The 18418-nt window shown below is 42.6% G+C and overlaps 1 protein-coding gene across 1 annotated transcript in view; it reads left to right on the forward strand.

Annotated features, from left to right (window-relative positions):
• trappc8 (trafficking protein particle complex subunit 8) overlaps positions 1-18418 on the forward strand; it is a 33856-nt gene that overhangs the window by 362 nt on the left and 15076 nt on the right. Inside the window, exons 2-10 of the mRNA XM_028403108.1 lie at positions 5894-6103; positions 8186-8275; positions 8600-8774; positions 8979-9132; positions 14167-14260; positions 16533-16795; positions 17264-17379; positions 17505-17655; positions 18235-18335. Of these exons, the coding sequence (XP_028258909.1) occupies positions 5894-6103; positions 8186-8275; positions 8600-8774; positions 8979-9132; positions 14167-14260; positions 16533-16795; positions 17264-17379; positions 17505-17655; positions 18235-18335 (1354 nt within the window). The remainder of the gene's footprint in view (positions 1-5893; positions 6104-8185; positions 8276-8599; positions 8775-8978; positions 9133-14166; positions 14261-16532; positions 16796-17263; positions 17380-17504; positions 17656-18234; positions 18336-18418) is intronic.

The raw sequence follows: 18418 nt of genomic DNA on the forward strand, positions 1-18418 counted from the left end.
TTGAGCTTCAGTAACAAAGCTAGCGTCTTTAACCTGCTGTCTAACTGCTACCGCTGGCGTGAGTAGCTGTGTTCCTACGCGGCCAGCAGACTTCGTTGTAACCGCTCCTAGGCCTGTAAGGACCGGAGGGGTCCACTCTGAAGGCGTTTAGCACCTGACGGATAAACTTGTTTGTGCCCTTTATTCCGCTGTTGGTGTCAGAGAGCTGCAGCAGTAATTGTGGCTCAATATGCTCAGAGGTTTGACTATATTTTGCACAAGTAAACACCGTATTCTTTTTTCACTAACGGAGCAGGTAACAATATTTTCTCGTTTTTTCGTTTTATTCTAGATATTTCTTCTTTATTCTCAGTAGACCTTTTTAAACAAATCTTTATTGAACATCAAACAAGATGCAGGCAACATTTTCATTACAAAACAATCATCATCATAAATGGAAATTAAAATACAAAGGAAAATAAGACAAAGTATAAGGCATGTCTTATTCTGGGATCACTGAAAAAGAGTCTTTAAAGTGCAGTAGAGTTGTTTTGACATTAGCTCTAAAGTATTCATATAACAATTCAATTCAACTGTAAAAATATTAAAGTTAGGGAGGGACCTGGAAACCTTAAAAAGCATACAATTTATTATAAAGCATATTGGCTTGTCTTTATATTGACATTTTGAAATAATATCTATAGGTTTCATTGTGTTGGACTGTGAGGTCTCTCACAGACAGTTCTTTTTCCATGTCTCTCAAAAAAACAAAACGAGAGTGAGAGTGGACAAACACAAAACAAATGTATTACTGTGTAGGTGCAAGTGTCATCTACATTAGCAAATTTGGAAATGGACTTGTTACAAGGGTATGTAAAATTTTAATGTGAACTTCTCTAATTTTATTAGAAATACAAATTCAGAAGGGACATGACCATGCCTTTCGCCAGTTTATGCCAACTAACTGCGAATTCCATAAAGACTTTCCTTTGGGTGAAACCTTACTATGTCCTGTTCTTAGATGTTTATTCGTACATTTTCTATTTATTATGTCAATCCCTTCAATCTTTAGAGAAAGTTTCTGTACCTTATGATTTTGATAATTTAAGTGACATTTTATTAATTCAATCATACCATTGGGGATGGGGATAGCCTTTACAATAGAAATAAACTTTTTCTTTATAACTATAAAGACTTCAACTTTCGTCAAACAAAGCCATCACAAAATGGTGTCCTTCTCAATCCAACTCTCTTTATATATATTTTGGTTATTAATAGTAATATGGCCATTGTTCCGAAGTATTTCCTTGTGAACATGACATAATTTCCAAGAGTGCAAGGCTTGTTGATAAAATGTTTTTTCATTGGTAATTTAGAAACTGCTCAAAAAATAAAGGGAACACTAAAATCACACCTCCTAGATCTCATTAAATCAAATATTCCAGTTGAAAATCTTCATTCATTACATAGTGGAATACGTTGAGGACAAAATACCATAAAAATGATCAATGTAAATCAAAATTATTAACCCATGGAGGTCTGGATTTGGAACCATACTAAAAATGAAAGTGGAAAATCACATTACAGGCTGATCCAACTTTTTGATTCTGAGCCTCAAGACAAGTCAAAATGAGGCTCAGTGGTGTGTGTGGCCTCCATGTGCCTGTATGACCTCCCTCCAATGCCTGGGCATGCTCCTGATGAGGCGGCAGATGCTCTCCTGAGGGATCTCCTCCCAGACCTGGATTAAAGCATCAGTCAACTCCTGGACAGTCTGTGGTGGATGGAACGAGACATGATGTCCCAGATGTGCTGGAATAGATTCAGGTCTGGAGAACGGGCAGGCCAGTCCATAGCTTCAATGCCTTCAACATGTAGGAACTGCTGACACACTTCAGCCTCATGAGGCCTAGCGTCATGCATCAGAAGGAACCAAGGGCCCACTGCACCAGCATATGGTCTCACAGTGGGTCTGAGGATCTCATCCCGGTACCTAATGGCAGTCAGGGTACCTCTGGCTAGCACATGGACGGCTGTGCGGCCCTCCAACGAAATGTCTCCCCACACCATTACTGACCCACCACCAAACCGGTCATAGTGGAGGATGATGCAGGCAGCAGAACGTTCTCCACGGCGTCTCCAGACTCTGGCACGTCTGTCACATGTGCTCAGTGTGAACCTTCTCTCAGCCGTGAAGAGCACAGGGTGCCAATGGTGAATCTGCCAATCTTGGTGTTCTCTGGCAAATGCCAATCGCCCTGCAAGGTGTTGGGCCCTAAGCACAAGCCCCACTTGTGGACGTCGGGCCCTCATACCACCCTCATGGAGTCTGAGCAGAAACATGCATATTCGTGGCCTGCTGGAGGTCATGTTGCAGGGCTCTGGCAGTGCTCCTCCTGTTCCTCCTACCTGAGGAGGTAGCGGTCCTGCTGCTGGGTTGTTGCCCTCCTACGGCCCCCTCCACGTCTCCTGGTGTACTGGCCTGTCTCCTGGTATCTCCTCCATGCTCTGGACACTGTGCTGACAGACACAGCAAACCTTCTTGCCACAGCTCTCATTGATGTTCCATCCTGGATGAGCTGCACTACCTGAGCAGCTTGTGTGGATTGTAGACACCACCTCATGCTACCTCTAGGGGTGAGACAAAATGCAAAAGTGATCAAACATCAGGCAGAAAGGATGAGAGCAGAGAAATGGTCTGTGGTCAGCACATGCAGAACCTCTCCTTTATAGGGCTGTCTTGATAACTGCCTCTCATTTCCACCTGTTGTCTGTTCCATTTGCACAACAGCAGCTGAAACTGATTCACAATCAGTGTTGATCCTAACTGGACAGGCTGATTTCACCATTGACAGTAAAAACTATGGACAGAGCTTCCGTGACGTCACCCGTTTGTTTATGAAGAGCCGTTTTGAAGCTCGTGGGAGACCCGGGACGTTCTGACCGCCGCCATGTTGGCAGCGTCACGTCTGTCAAAACTCCAAATATGGACAAAGATGGGGAGCACGAGCGGAGTTTAGGGAAGCAGGAAACTCGAGCTGTGATACAGTAACCGTCTGTCGCTCAAGCGGCAACACCCATAATTATGCGTAATTTTAAGTAAGAAAATAATTAAAGGAGTGAGTGAAAAATAATTCACCCCTGTACAGTTGACACTAAGGAACCTATCATTTGAGACCAGGCTGTAAACATGTTCATTTCTGCTGTAAAGTCGGCCATTTTAACATGAGAGTCTATGGCCCCGTTCACACTGGAGAAAGTCATTCCAGCTAGAGTAGGATTGAGTCCAGATAGCCTTTAAACTGGATGCGTTCAGACCTATTTTTAAATCTGGCTAGCATACACTTGTGTCTGCACTCAATCTGGCTTCATCCAGCGTGTTTGCAGGTGATTTTTCTCGATTTCAGAGAATGTATAGCATTAGTAATTTCTGAACATAAGAGATGTAATAGTATATCTCTTTCTATTTTTTTTTCTCTAATGCAAAAATCTTGAATTTTCTCTCCTTCCTCTAACCATTTGTCTCTAGATCTGTTGAAAGCACCTTTTATCAAGTTCTTTACTGAGACTATTTAGTGTTGTTAATTCTTCTTCAGTTGTTATGTATGGAACTTAGTAGCTGCAGGTGATTTATTAGAGAATTCATTTTATTAGTTTTTTGTTTAATTATAGATTCCCTCATTTTACACTCAACAAAAATATAAACGCAACACTTTTGTTTTTGCTCCCATGTTTCATGAGATGGACTTGAAGATCTAAACTTCATTCCAGATACACAATATTACCATTCCTCTCAAACATTGTTCACAAATCTGTCTAAATGTGTGATAGTGAGCACTTCTGCTTTGCTGAGATAATCCATCCCACCTCACAGGTGTGCCACATCAAGATGCTGATCTGACATCATGATTAGTGCACAGGTGTACCTTAAACTGCCCACAATAAAAGGCCACCCTGAAATGTGCAGTTTTGTCTCACAGCAAAATGCCACAGATGCCACAAGCATTGAGGGAGCGTGCAATTGGCATGCTGACAGCAGGAATGTCAACCAGATCTGTTGCTCGTGCATTGAATGTTCATTTCTCCACCATAAGCCGTCTCCAAAGGCGTTTCAGAGAATATGGCAGTACATCCAACTGGCCTCACAACCGCAGACCACGAGTAACCACACCAGCCCAGGACCTCCACATCCAGCAGGTTCACCTCCGAGATCGTCTGAGACCAGCCACTCAGACAGCTGCTGAAACAATTGGTTTGCATAACCAAACAATTTCTGCACAAACTGTCAGAAACTGTCTCAGGGAAGCTCAACTGCATGCTCGTCGTCCTCATCGGGGTCTTAACCTGACTCCAGATCGTCGCCGTAACAGACTTGAGTGGGCAAATGCTCACATTCGATGGCGTCTAGCACGTTGGAGAGGTGTTCTCTTCACGGATGAATCTCGGTTTACATTGTTCAGGGCAGATGGCAGACAGCTTGTGTGGCGTCGTGTGGGTGAGCGCTTTGCTGATGTCAATGTTGTGGATCGAGTGGCCCATGGTGGTGGTGAGGTCATGGTATGGGCAGGCATCTGTTGGACGAAGAACACAGGTGCATTTTATTGATGGCATTTTGAATGCACAGAGATACCGTGATGAGATCCTGAGGCCCATTGTTGTGCCATACATCCATGAACATCACCTCATGTTTCAGCAAGATAATGCACGGCCCCATGTTGCAAGGATCTGTACACAATTCTTGGAAGCTGAAAATGTCCCAGTTCTTGCATGGCCAGCATACTCACTGGACATGTCACCCATTGAACATGTTTGGGATGTGCTTGACCGGCGTATACGACAGCGTGCACCAGTTCCCACTAATATCCAGCAACTTCGCACAGCCATTGAAGAGGAGTGGACCAACATTCCACAGGCCACAATAGACAATCTGATAAACTCTATGCGAAGAAGATGTGTTGCACTGCATGAGGCAAATGGTGGTCACACCAGATACTGACTGGTTCTGAGTCCCCAGACCGCCAATAAAGCAGAAACAAAATGCACATTTCAGGGTGGCCTTTTATTGTGGGCAGTTTGAGGTACACCTGTGCACTAATCATGATGTCAGATCAGCATCTTGATGTGGCACACCTGTGAGGTGGGATGGATTATCTCAGCAAAGCAGAAGTGCTCACTATCACACATTTAGACAGATTTGTGAACAATGTTTGAGAGGAATGGTAATATTGTGTATCTGGAATGAAGTTTAGATCTTCAAGTCCATCTCATGAAACATGGGAGCAAAAACAAAAGTGTTGCGTTTATATTTTTGTTGAGTGTAAATTTAAAGAATTCCCATTTTTGAATTGAATACATTTCCTTTCCATTAAATATATCTTTTATATTGACCTCTTCTTTAAATTTATTTTATCATCTTAGATAGTGTTGTTTAATTTCCAATGACCTCTAATGCTTGATTTTTCATTGGATCCACTTAATCTTAGAGTAATCAGCTTACGGTCAGATAAGGGTGCACGAGACCATATAGAGTTCAAATTTAATGCTTGAAAACTAAAACATTCCATTATAAACAAAAATATATCTGATCTCTGCAAAACAAGTGAATACTACACTGTATCAAGTAACAAAACAATGAGATAAAAACTTACCAACCTTGAACCATGTGAAAGCACAAGGTTCTAGAATTGGATATGTGTATGTCATGTGAAAATATTTAGAAAACATAGCATTGTTGTTTCTATTGTGTTTTTTTTTGTTTTTTGTTTTTTGGTTTTTTTGTTTATAAACCTGATATGTTTACAAAAACATTGTTCCTGTTCTCTGTATTTAGTGACTGCAGATTAGCTGGATCTTCTTCCTAAGCAAATGTACTTTTTATTAACTAGAGCTGTTCTTCATGTCCTCTTTCATTCAGGTCACATCCGGGATCCCAACAGTCAAGTACAGGTTGTGAAAAATCTGCGTATCTGTGTGAACAATGTGACAACAAGCCCAAGCCCAACAGGCGCAACTGTTAGCCCTGCCCAGCGCCGACTACTCAATGAAGTGGTGTTATCCTGCCAGCCACAAGAGGGTGCTGTAACAAACGTGATGACAGCAGGCGACTATGAACTCAACTTCACTGGTAAGGACTAAAACTTAACTATAAAAGAATTTTGAACAGCAGTTAATATGTTGACAGTCTCATTTTTGAATGTAGGGGCATCTCAGATGGCATTATGTACTAACATCAATATTTAAAAAAAATTCCTGTAGCAGTCACTGAGGTGGTATGTTGAGTGAAATCTTGATGGACTAGATCACCCAGACAAGATCCCCTCGCTCATATGCAATGTTCCTTTTCTTTTCAGGATAGAATGAGCATAGTCACCTGGGGCGCATGATGTGCTGTTTGCTGTAGTCAGACGCAGTGACTGTAGCATATCGGCATATCAATCTGCTGAGTCCGATATTGCTTGTCCCAATTAATCTAGAGCTCACAGCGAGATGTCCAACATTTTCTTGTGAAATTCACTGGTATAGTTCAGAATTTACTGTTCCATCAATGCAGTAATGCTGGCCCAAACCACGATACTACTAGTCTTACAGGTTCAGGTGCATATACTGGAATGCAGTGTCACTTTTTTTCTCCTAACACTAGCCTTCATAAGCCAGCTGTGTTTTGTGGTCCCAACTATCCACAACATACTTTCCCAGCAGCCCTCTCGTTTGTCCACATGATCTTTATAAAACTGCAGACAGGCAGCAGTGTTATTTGTGGAAGCAGTAACTTTCTCTTTGCAGCTCCACCATGCACACCATGGATTTTCAGTGTTCTGCTGATGATGGGTTCATGAACATTAACATCAGCTAATATGAGAGAGACATTTAGCTGCTTAGAGGTTACCCTGGGTTATTTTATAACCTTGTGGCCTGTCACATGACTTGTTTTTGGAGTGATCTTTGGAGTGACCACACCTGGTCTAACACACCTAGCAATGGAATTGACTTTCCCCCAGTTGTTCATAATTTGTCTGTGCATTTGTAGAGTCAAAACTCTTTGGTGTGGTGTACTCTGTGTAAATGGGTGTGTCTGATGAGCACTTATGCCATTATACACTTCCACAAACATGTAAATATCAGACTTTGGTAGATCACTGCTGTTAAAGGAAATTTCCATTGATTAAAAATAGTTCTAAAAAGATGGATTCTAATTTGGCTTTCAAATAAACTGCTGATCTTGGGCTTCATGTACTTTTGCACATATAGCTCTGGAAGAAAATTAAGAGACCACTGCAGATTTTTCTGAAATCAGCATCTCAGTGTCTGTGTCATTCCAACACAAGCACACCTCATTGGACTTAATTAGACATTGATTAGGTGATCACCTGAACCAATTTTTATTCAGAGGAAAAGTATAAAAACCACTGCTGTGGCTGAAACAATCATGGTCGGATACCTGCACAGTATGCCTTTCACCATTATTGTTATTGTGGGCTCACATGTGCGCGCTTGTGGGTGATGGTGAGAGTACGTCGCACACAAAAATGCGTCATAATGACGAGGCACAAAACGCCGTAATCGATAAGTGGCAAATATTAATCGGTGACAGTTTTTCTGATGATTAATTGCACACAATACGATTTTGCACAAGCCTAGTGGCTGATAGCAAAAAATATTATCATTGGCTGAAAAATGGCTGCATTGACACAATGCATGCCTTTAGTCCAGTTTAACATATTCAGAGTTTTTTAACAACTTGGATCAGCTTTTGTGGAACTGAAAACTCCCATCAACTTAGAAGTACACTGTAACGTAAAGTTGCTTGGATGAGAAAGCAGTGGTGGAGAGGAGGAAAAGGAGAACAAACCGTTATCTATCCTCTATCTTTCGTGCCTCATGCCATAAGACTGTATAATACCTCATCTCTGTGTCATAGATAACTGCTGTAACTGACAGATCTTACATAAAGTTTAGCTTTTCAAATTGCACACTTTTGTTTTTTGTATTTATAATTTATCTCTATTTTTGTATTTCTATTTTCTGTGAAAAATGGCTATACTTCTATTTTATTTTATTTTATTTTATTTTATAAACTGCATCCTGCAATGAGCCTGTTTTTAAAGAGATTTTCACACTGCAATACTAATGTAGTCAACAAAAAAAATATATACTGTAAAAGTGCTTATTGTTGCTTGCTGAATAATGTTTTTTTTTGTATTTCTAGCAACCACACCCTGGTTTGAGGCCTACAGGGAAAACTTCTTGCGCTCCATGCCAGCCTCTGATCATGAGTTCCTCAATCACTACCTTGCCTGTATCCTTCTGACAGAAAGCATTTTTCAAGTCAACATGCTATAATGTGGTGGTTAAACAGTAGTCTGGTTAAATTGAAGTTCTTGCCAACCCTGAAAGACATATTCTCAAAAGTGGGGGAAAGCCAGAAGGGTTTTGGAGACAAAATTTTTGTTGTTTGCTTGTTCATGTTCTTATTTGACATAGTAATACTTTGCTCTCATACATCTATAGGAGGAGAGCTAAGAAAACATTTATTTGTCCCAAAATGGGGAAATTACTTTATCAGTCATATCATTGTTATGCACATAGTGTATAGTTGTGTCCTTAACATGCTGATTGACAGGCCTGTTAGTGGTGTCCTCCACTGAGGCGGTCCCAGTGGAGCAGTTCCTCAAGCTTTCTCAGGAGCAGCACAGGATTCAGCACAGTGGAGAATACACTAACCCAAAGTGGTTCACCCCTAACACACTCAAATACAACGTTTTACTACATGACATGAGTGAAGGGGACGAACAGAGGTACTGGGCAAAAATCTGTTGTAAAGTCCTATCAAAGTTATTCATTTCCATTATTTTGACATACATGTACATTCTTGTGACATAAACTAAAGCCATAGTAGTAAGTTTTATTGAAGACAGTGTTGAACTATTGAATATATTGTTGTGTTAAGTTCTGTTAAGGGTAACATGTTCTGTGTTAATCAGTGCTCCTCCATCTTACAGGGCAGACATGGTTTATGAGGATATGAAACAGAGATATGGGCCTCAGGGTTGCTATTTATTGAAAATGAACTCGCATAGCATTTCATCCGAACAGGATGAACAGATTCCAGACCCATGGAGTCAGTACCTGCATAAGATCAATCTGTGGAATCAGGTAAGAATTGTATTCTTTGATGATCAATGTCTGACCATGGTCTACTCATCTGAATGATGACAACGCTTCAGCCAGTAAATCCACACTCCTCTTAAACACAATTAAAGAATGAGTAGAACTAGTGATTAGCCAGAAAGGCAGCCTTCAGTCCAACTCCAGTTTAAGTTCAAGTTCATCAGAATGGTCTGTAGGTGCTTGAGATAAGACAAAAACAATGGCAAGGGAAAACTCCCCTTAAATGGCAGGAAACCTAGAGCAGGTCCCGGTTCAATTCTGACTGGGGCATCACCAGTGTGTGCCCTTAGGCAAGGTCCTTAACGCTATTAGTACTACCCCCTACCTCATTACAAAATATCAGACTCAGAATTACTTTATTGATCCCAGGGGGAAATTGCTTGCATTCCAGGTGCTGCATGTATACTCAAAAAACAGGTTAGAAATATAAATAAGGTAAAGTAGTAAGAGTAAAATAAAAATAAAACCTAAACATTCTAAACATTAATAAACAAGTAAAATCCAGGCAAGTGAAGACTGATCATGTATAATACAACTAATACTGTGTGCTGTAAAATCTTGTCGACAATAATTCCAATATGGATATAATTACAAGACAGTGTGTTAGATTGTCTGATGTCAGAGGGAGGAGTTGTACAGTTTGATGGCCACAGGAAGGAATGAGCTCCTGTGGTGCTCAGTGGTGCATTTAGGAGGGATCAGTCTAGCACTGAAAGTACTCCTGCACCTCAGCAGCACGTTGTAGAGAGGATGGAAGCAGTTCTCCAGGATCCCCTGCAGCTTAGACAGCATCCTTCTGTCTGACACTGCTGTCAGGGAGTCCAGCTCCACCCCCACAACATCACCGGCCCTTCTGATCAGTTTTTTGTGTCCGTTTGTGTCCGCTGTTTTCAGTCTGCTGCCCCAGCACATGACAGCAAACAAAATGGCACTGGCAACCACAGACTCATAAAACATCCTCAGCATAGTCCGACATATGTTAAAGGAAAGGAGCCTCCTCAGAAAATAGAGGCGCTCTGGCTCCACAATGTCCACACTCTGCCCACCGATGGAAACTGGAGTCACGTGTGTCATGGTCCTCCTCAGGTCCACAACCAGCTCCCTTGTCTTTGCCACATTGAGCAGCAGATGGTTCTGCTCGCACCATGTGACAAAGCTGTCCATTGATAGTGTTGAAGGCACTGGAGAAGTCAAAAATATGACCCTCACAGTGCTTGCTGGCTTGTCCAGGTGGGTGTAGACGGTTCAGCAGGTAGATGATGGCATCCTCAACTCCCAGCTGGGGCTGGTAGGCGAACTGGAGAGGGTTCAGGTGAGGCCTAAGAGTAGGCCAGAGCTCTTCCAGAATGAGTCTCTCTAGGGTCTTTATGATGTGTGATGTCAGTGCCACTGGTCTGTAGTCCGAAGAACCACTGGGCCGCAGCGTCTTTGGCACCGGCACTATGCAGGACGTCTTCCACAGCACAAGGACCCTCTGGAGACTCAGGCTCATGGTGAAGACCCGGTGAAGCACTCCACAGAGCTGGTCAGCACAGTCTTTGAGGACCCGAGGGCTAACACCATCAGGTCCAGCAGCCTTGCTGGTGGGGAGTTTGCTCAGCTGTCTTCTTACCTGGAGAGGTGTGAAGAGTGGAGACTGAAGGCTGTTCCATACTCCACGAGAACAGAGAACTCGCTCCACGGGTGGTAAGAGTAAAAAAAAAAGTTTGTTTCGGCACGGAGGTACCATACTCCGCCAGACGTGTGTTTGCAGAACTCCTCATACGGCCCTCCTATGCAGCGCACGTCACACACAAAAGGTTGACGATGCAATTGTGTTGCAAATTGTGAGCACAGTCGTGGTTACCTGGCCTAACGAGCTGATAATGTTCAGGGAAGAGGGCGTACAGCTGACAATAGACAGAAGATCAGTGTAGCTGACTGTAGCAGACCTCTGGTCTGGTCTGGTGAACGTGTGGATGACTGTCTGCAATCAATCAATACTGGGATTAAATTTTAGCGCCACCTTTTGGACAGACACTCTCCTCTGTGCGCCGTGTTTCTCCTCCCAGGAGCTGTTTGCCAGCTGCTCATCTAAACTGTCCATCGTCGTTGTACTTCCTCCTTCTGTCTGTGTGTTCTGCACCTGAAGAAGCTCTTGCGCTTCTCCACATTCATCACACCCACAATAAATTCCGACCAATCACAGCATGGTTGACGCACAGCCTTGAGAGAAAAAGTTCTGCCCGGGCCATGTGTCTGAGAGCGCTGCACAATGGGCGGTCCGAGAGAAAAAATGACGTCATTTTGTGGGCGTAACATCGGCAGGGGGAAGGGAGTTCTCTGTTCTTGTGGAGTATGGATCCAGCTTGAGAGTGCGGAGGAGGGGAGTGCACAGACAGAAGAGGACCGTTAGAGGAGGTGTTTGGAGTTGGGGGGCCATTGCAGGTGATGGAGGCATCAAGATGGGGGAGGGGAGGGAGCAGTGCAGGTTTCAAAACAGGAAATTCAGCGGGGACCAGGACTGCAGTGTCAAATCTGTTAAAGAACAGGTTTAATTCATTGGCCCTTTCCACGCTACCATCGACCCCTCTGCTAGCTGGTCAGTGATGCACCCTGTAAGCCCATCAATGTCCTCACAGAGTACCTCCCAGTCTGTTGTCTCAAAACAGCCCTGCAGTGCCAGACAGCTGTCTTCTGACCATCTCCTCACTGTCCTTGTGGTCATAGGCAGCCTCTTAACCAAGGGCTCATAACAGGGGGTGAGGTGTATCCGATCTTCCCAGAGGGGTGAGGGGGGTGCAGCTGTATGCATCCTTCACGTTTACATACAGCAAGTCCAGGGTCCTCTCCTCTCTGGTCTTACAGGTCACATACTGGGTGAATTTAGGGAGCGTTTTGTCGATTGAGACGTGGTTAAAAACAGCCGAGATGATGAGAGCAGTCCGTCAGAAGTCTGGCAATTGCCGACTTCAGTCGAGTGATACTGGAGTCATACCAGCTTGGACGTCGCCAGGATCAACAAGGTCCGTGTCAGGTGTTAGGGGCCAGGGCAACCTAATGAGAAATGGGCTACTGGAACAAGAACAACACACTCTTGATGAGAGATGACAACAGAGAACTGTTGAAATGCTACTACACGAGTAACCACAGCATTAGTGGTTACATGAAGCGGATGTGGGACCTATGGAAACTTCGAAACCCACCATCTACACTACAGCCAAAACATCTAGTGGCTCAGTGTTCCAACATCAGCAAACGACAACTGCTATCACAACTAGAGATTGATGAAATACAACACAAATGCTATGGCAAGGGGGAGCCAGGACACAAGATCAGGGGGGAAGCAACATCATCCTCACTCGAGATTGGGTACCAAGCCCCAATAGTAAGCCCCCACCTGCTCAACACAAGAGCAGCTGACCTGAGAGAGAAGATCATGGACAAGATGGACACCTTGAACCTCTGCAGCTGGTAACCAAGAACAAGTGAAGTACTCTCTGAAAATCTACTAGAGGATGTGAATGCAGCACTAGAAACAATCCCTACTGAGACCATCACTGAGACCAACAAGCTAATACACCACATCATTAGGAAGGCTGGCTCGGTCCTGGAAGTTGAGCTAGTGTCTCGTAGTTTTGTGCCTTGCTCTCGCTCTCTCTCTCTCTCTCTCTCTCTTTGCAGGTCTCAAGACCTGCATACTGACCTGCAGTCCGGCCCCTGAACTCTCCTGTGCTCATTGACTTCATTAACCCCTGCTACTCATCTTTGTTTTGATTACTATCAAATTACTATTACTACTTATGGACTGACGATATATATAGACATCCATTATAATATAATCACCGTTTCATCTTGCTTGTCATGTTGGCTCTGTACTGTATCATGTTTGCTCTTCTCTCTCTCTCTCTCTCTCTCCTTCATCGTCTCTGTCCTCTCTCCCTCTCCTTCTCCTCCTCTACCTGGCCGACTGGCAGCAGGACTGGTTCCTACTTAAGAGACGGGTCCTGCTCAAGGTTTCTTCCTCTGAAAGGGAGTTTTTCCTTGCCACAGTGCTCCTAAGGGGGTTCAGCCTCTGGGTCTCACGCTCTGAGTTTCTGTGAAGCGCTTTGAGACAATTTCTGATTGTAAAATGCACTATATAAATAAAACTGAAGTGAATTGAATTGTCTGTGGTGAAGGTGACAGAGAGAAGAATACTGAGGAAACTCCTCATTCTTATCAACACGTCTCACCCTCTGCATGACACACTGTTCTACAGGGGCACATTCAGCGGTAGATTGAGACTACCGAGGAGCAGTACAGAACGCCACAGGAGGTCCTTTCTGCCAGGGGCAATTAGACTGTATAACTCCTCCCCTTTCAGTAGGGAGAAGAGCTGGATGATCATGTCATCATGTCATGTACCAATGTCATTCCCTCCATTACCCAGATTGGTAAATGGTTCCATGGTAGCGGTGCCTGATAGCTAAAGGCTCGTCCTCCCGTTCTACTTTTATGAATTTTAGGTACTACAAGTAAACCTGCACTCTGAGATCTGTGTGTTCTATTAGGAACATATGGTACTACCATGCCGATATAATGGAGCTAGTCCACGTAGAACCTTGTTCCTTAAGAAGGATTTTGAAGTTTATTCTTGAGCCCACTGGGAGCCAGTGAAGAGAAGCTAGAACAGGAGAGATATGATCCCTTTTGCTGATAGCCAGTGGAGTTCAGAAGGAGAGTATGTGGTTAGGATAGACAGAATAAGAGAGGAAGAAAGAGGGGAGCAATATAAAACAAAAGGGAAAACATGTTATTTTTGTCATAAGGCAAGCGGCTTAGTAGATCATATTTGTGGTCCCTGGTAGCGTCAGCCTATACCAGCACATCTATGACTAAGACTAAAGGTTAGTCAGCCCTGCTTTAGCTGGAGACATCTACTAAATAACTAGTGCTATGTTTTGACTGTGGATGTGATTAGGGTAACGTTGCAACTTTAGTCTGATTGTTCTGTCCTGTATTTTATTAAATGTACCTTGTGTTTATCTCTCTTTGCAGGATATGTGCGAGGATGTTACTCCAGCTGCAAATAATCCTGTCATGAATAGTACCATTACAGCTGACATGGAAAGCAATTACTCGAAAGAGAAAGGTCTGTCAATCCATCAGGTTCTTTTATCTTCCTATCCTGCTGTGGAGAGATGTTCTCTTATTTGTTTACATGTGAGTCTTTGCTGAGTGGTACTATTACTGTAGAATACTACTCAAAGGTGAGGGGTTGGTGGTGTGAGACAGAAAGCTGTGTTAATTAGGTATATATACATCACCAATCAAGTTTGTACAAACACGCTCAGTCATTGTTTTTATTTGTTTTCCATGTGTTGTTGTCAAGCTAAAACTATTGTGTTTATATTATAGTGGATATATAAAGTGAGTTAATATATAGTGATAGACAGACTGTTGCAGGCAATAAGTATTGGACTCATCAGGGCCGGACTGCATGCATGTCTGGAGGCAGAGACCTGCGGAGAGAGAGAGAGAGAAAGACACAAAACTACGAGAAAGACAACAAACTCAGTTAATGACATGAATCACTAGTATGGACCAGACTAATGAGAGAGGAGAGGTGAGAGGGGGATTTGAGGAGACAGGGAACTGCTCAGTGGATCATTTATGTCCCCTGCGTACAGCGTAGGTGTATAGCAGCATAGCTGTGCTAAAAGTTAGGAATTTATCGGCCATATGATACCTGTTATACCTGTGGCTGAGGCCATGTCAACAAGTGACTGTATCTATACCTAACTTCTCTACACACTATAGTTTAGACTAGTTATACACCTTATATAACTAAGCCTGGTTTTAAAGGTGGAGGTGGTTTAGCCTTTATCAGTGCCTGATAAAGGCTTGTCCTCCCATTCTACTTTTATGAATTCTAGGAACTATATCCTGCAGATATAGTGGAGCTAGTCCATGTAGAGCCTTCTAAGTAAGGAGAAGGATTTTGAAGTGTATTCTTGAGTCCACTCACAGCCAGTGAAGAGAAGCTAGAACAGGAGAGATCCCTTTGGCTGCTTCCTGTCAGAACTCTTCTTGTTGTGTTCTGGATCAGCTGCAGGCTGGTAATGGAGTAATGTGGACATCCTGACAATAGAGAGTTGCAGTAGTCCAGTCTAGAAGTAACAAAACCGTGAACAAGTTTTTCAGCATCACTCTGAGAGAGGATGCTCCTGATCTTAGCAATATTATGGAGGTGAAAGAAGGCGGTCTAAGAGACCTGTTTAATATGAGAGACAAGCGATAAACGCCCTGATCAAAAATAACTCTGAGGTTCCTCACAGTCGTAGTGGAGGCCAAAGTAATGCCATCCAGAGAATGTTATCAGATAATCTAGTTCTGAGATGTTTGGGGCCAAAAACAGTGACCTCAGTTTTGTCTGAGTATAACAGTAAAACATTGGAGGTCATCCAGTCCTTTATATCCTTTAGACATGCCTGTAGTCTGACTAATGGCTTTGTTTCTTCAGGCTTTATGGATCAATACAAATGGGTATCATCAGCATAACAATGAGTGTGGAAAAGTGTTGAGGCATCTAAAATTGCAATGTGAGGGTCTGGGGGTATATTGTAGTTATAAACATCAGAAAAGCATTTAAAAATATCAGACCATAACTTGTTTGGTTTGCGGCAGACCCAGAAGAGATGGCCCAAAGTTCCCTCAGCTGATTTGCATTTGGGCAGGATGGGGAAACAGAGGGGTAGGAGTGCATTTAGAGATGCGTTTTGTGTGTGATATGGACTTCGAAGTATAAAGATCTTAATAAAACTTCAGAAAGCAATCATTAATTTTCCCAGGATCTGTAACAACAGTTTCTGAGGAGATTTCAATTTTATGAATGATTCTGCTCACCCCGGATGTTCTTGAGTTATCCAGCTTGTCAGCTAGTTCAAAATGTGTTTGCTTTACCTTTATAGCACCAAGTCAGACATGACAGCATTGTATTTAGACTTCTATTTTATTATTTTTGTCTTAATTTATCATTACTTATTAGTTTTATAATAATCACATATTTCTAGGTTTCTTTTGAGGAAGAGTGGTAATACCTGTTACCTGGGCAGAAGTCTTCTGATACTCAATGTACATTCAATATTGCAGCAGAATAACTTGGTTCTTCTAATAAAAATCAAGTTCAAAAAGACTGCTGGTGATAGGCAAAAGTCTTTATTGCAGATCAAAAAAGATGCAGCAAAAAGTTCAGAGTTGGCAACCGGTCGCAAAATTGACAAAGCCGAAACCCCTCCTTTTATACAGTTATCAAGCCCCTCCTTGACCACCTCTCACACATGACACCAAAAAATGTATCTTTGTGTGACTTTGTATTTTCTTTTAAATGCTACAATGTGAGTGAGATTTGAAATTCCTACTAGATGGTGTTTGTAGCAGCATGGAAATCCATCCCCTTCAACTGGACACAGCATGCAGCTCTGGCAGCCTGCACACCCTCAGTGCTGTCAACACCGACGTGAAAAAAGGTTCTCGAGATCCAGACACCCTGACGGTGGGAGCAGGCAGCCATGGGGCATGTCTGACCCTAAATGACCATGACAACATCAGGCAGTTTGTCCAAGAATTTACCTTCAGAGGCCTCTTGCCACACATAGAGAAAAACATCAGACAACTCAATGACCAGGTACCACTCCCAAGTCTCAATCCTTACATGTGCATTGTTATTACTATGTTCAGAGGAGCCGCATTTATTCGACTGTGTGATCACTTTATAAAAATGTGTTGTTTTGCCTGTAGCTACTAGTATATTGCATTACAGCAATAAAGGATCAGCTGCATCTTCAGTATCTGAATTAGAATTCCTTTAAAGTGAACACTGAATCCGTTGAATAGTGAACTTTTTTAAATGAAGCTCTCTTGGTATTACTTCTTTTTTAGAAAGATAGAGGAGAGACATAGGGGAATACATTTTGGGGTAGATTTGGAAGCTGTTGTGTCACCACTTGACAAAAATCTCCATGGTATAATTTTAATGAGTGACTTATAAAAGCAGTTCTAGCTGTCACACACTCGGCTCTAAAAGGCTAGTATTATTCTGCCTGGCAGAAACTATCCTCCCAGCATCTTCACACATGGACCTCTCTGTTCACAGCTGGTGTCTAGGAAAGGTCTGAGTCGGTCTCTGTTCAGTGCTACCAAGAAGTGGTTTGGTGGAGGAAAAGTTCCAGAGAAGAGCATCAGTGAACCAAAGAGCACATTTGGCATTCTGTAAGCACCCATGTAATATACCGTCATTACACTGCATGTGTCTTCAACTGTCCACATATACATGTGATCATCATTAGTGCCATACTGTACAGTGCTGGTTTGACATTTGTCATCTGTGGTAATAGATATCCCCCAGAAGCCCCTGAGCTGCAGATTAGGAAGATGGCTGACTTGTGCTTCCTGGTTCAGCACTATGAGCTGGCCTACAGCTGTTACCACACTGCCAAGAAGGACTTTCTCTCAGACCAGGCCATGTTATATGCTGCAGGGGCGCTGGTGAGATCACAAGCATGTTTACATGTTTTTATACATTCTTATTATTATTGTGAATTTCCCCTGTGGGGGACTAATAAAGGATTATCTTATTTTATCCTTAGCGTATCTTATCGTATCTTATTAGGACATATTAATTACCATAATTGTTCAACCCAAATGCCTGCATTGTAGTAAGAATTTGTTGTAATGCTTGCAAAACTTAGATTTTTTTTGAAACGGAGATGTATGTATGGTGTACTTATCTTAGCAGTGTGTGAAGAAATCTGTTGTTATTGACTTTATTAATGTACAGTGTGGTTGGTGGCAGCAACAGTCATCATGTCATTAACCTTCGATCACCAAAGATACAGAAAAGAATGGCTCTTTTAGATGTATGTGGTTATATATGTCTTAGCATTATTAGCTGCCAGGGTCTGCTTTTTACATCTATTCAGCTATCTAATGCTATCTAATTTTAACTGTGCTCAGAGTGCATCGAACAGTCTAATTTAGCTTAAATATCAAAGCAAAACAGATACATGCTAATTGCAAATTCAAATATTTGGTCTCCTCATGTCTCCATCATATTCACTTTTGTAGGAAATGGCTGCAGTGTCAGCCTTTCTGCAGAGTGGAGCCCCCAGACCTTATCCAGCACACTACATGGACACTGCAATACAGACTTACAAAGATGTCTGCAAGTATGGTTAATGTTAACTCCCTCTACTTTTCTTTTATCAGTTCTTGGGATATGCTGTTTTGTTGTTGTGGAGGCTCAGAACGT

This window comes from Parambassis ranga, chromosome 4 (assembly GCF_900634625.1).
Source record: "Parambassis ranga chromosome 4, fParRan2.1, whole genome shotgun sequence".
In the NCBI taxonomy this organism is placed as follows: Eukaryota; Metazoa; Chordata; class Actinopteri; family Ambassidae; genus Parambassis; species Parambassis ranga.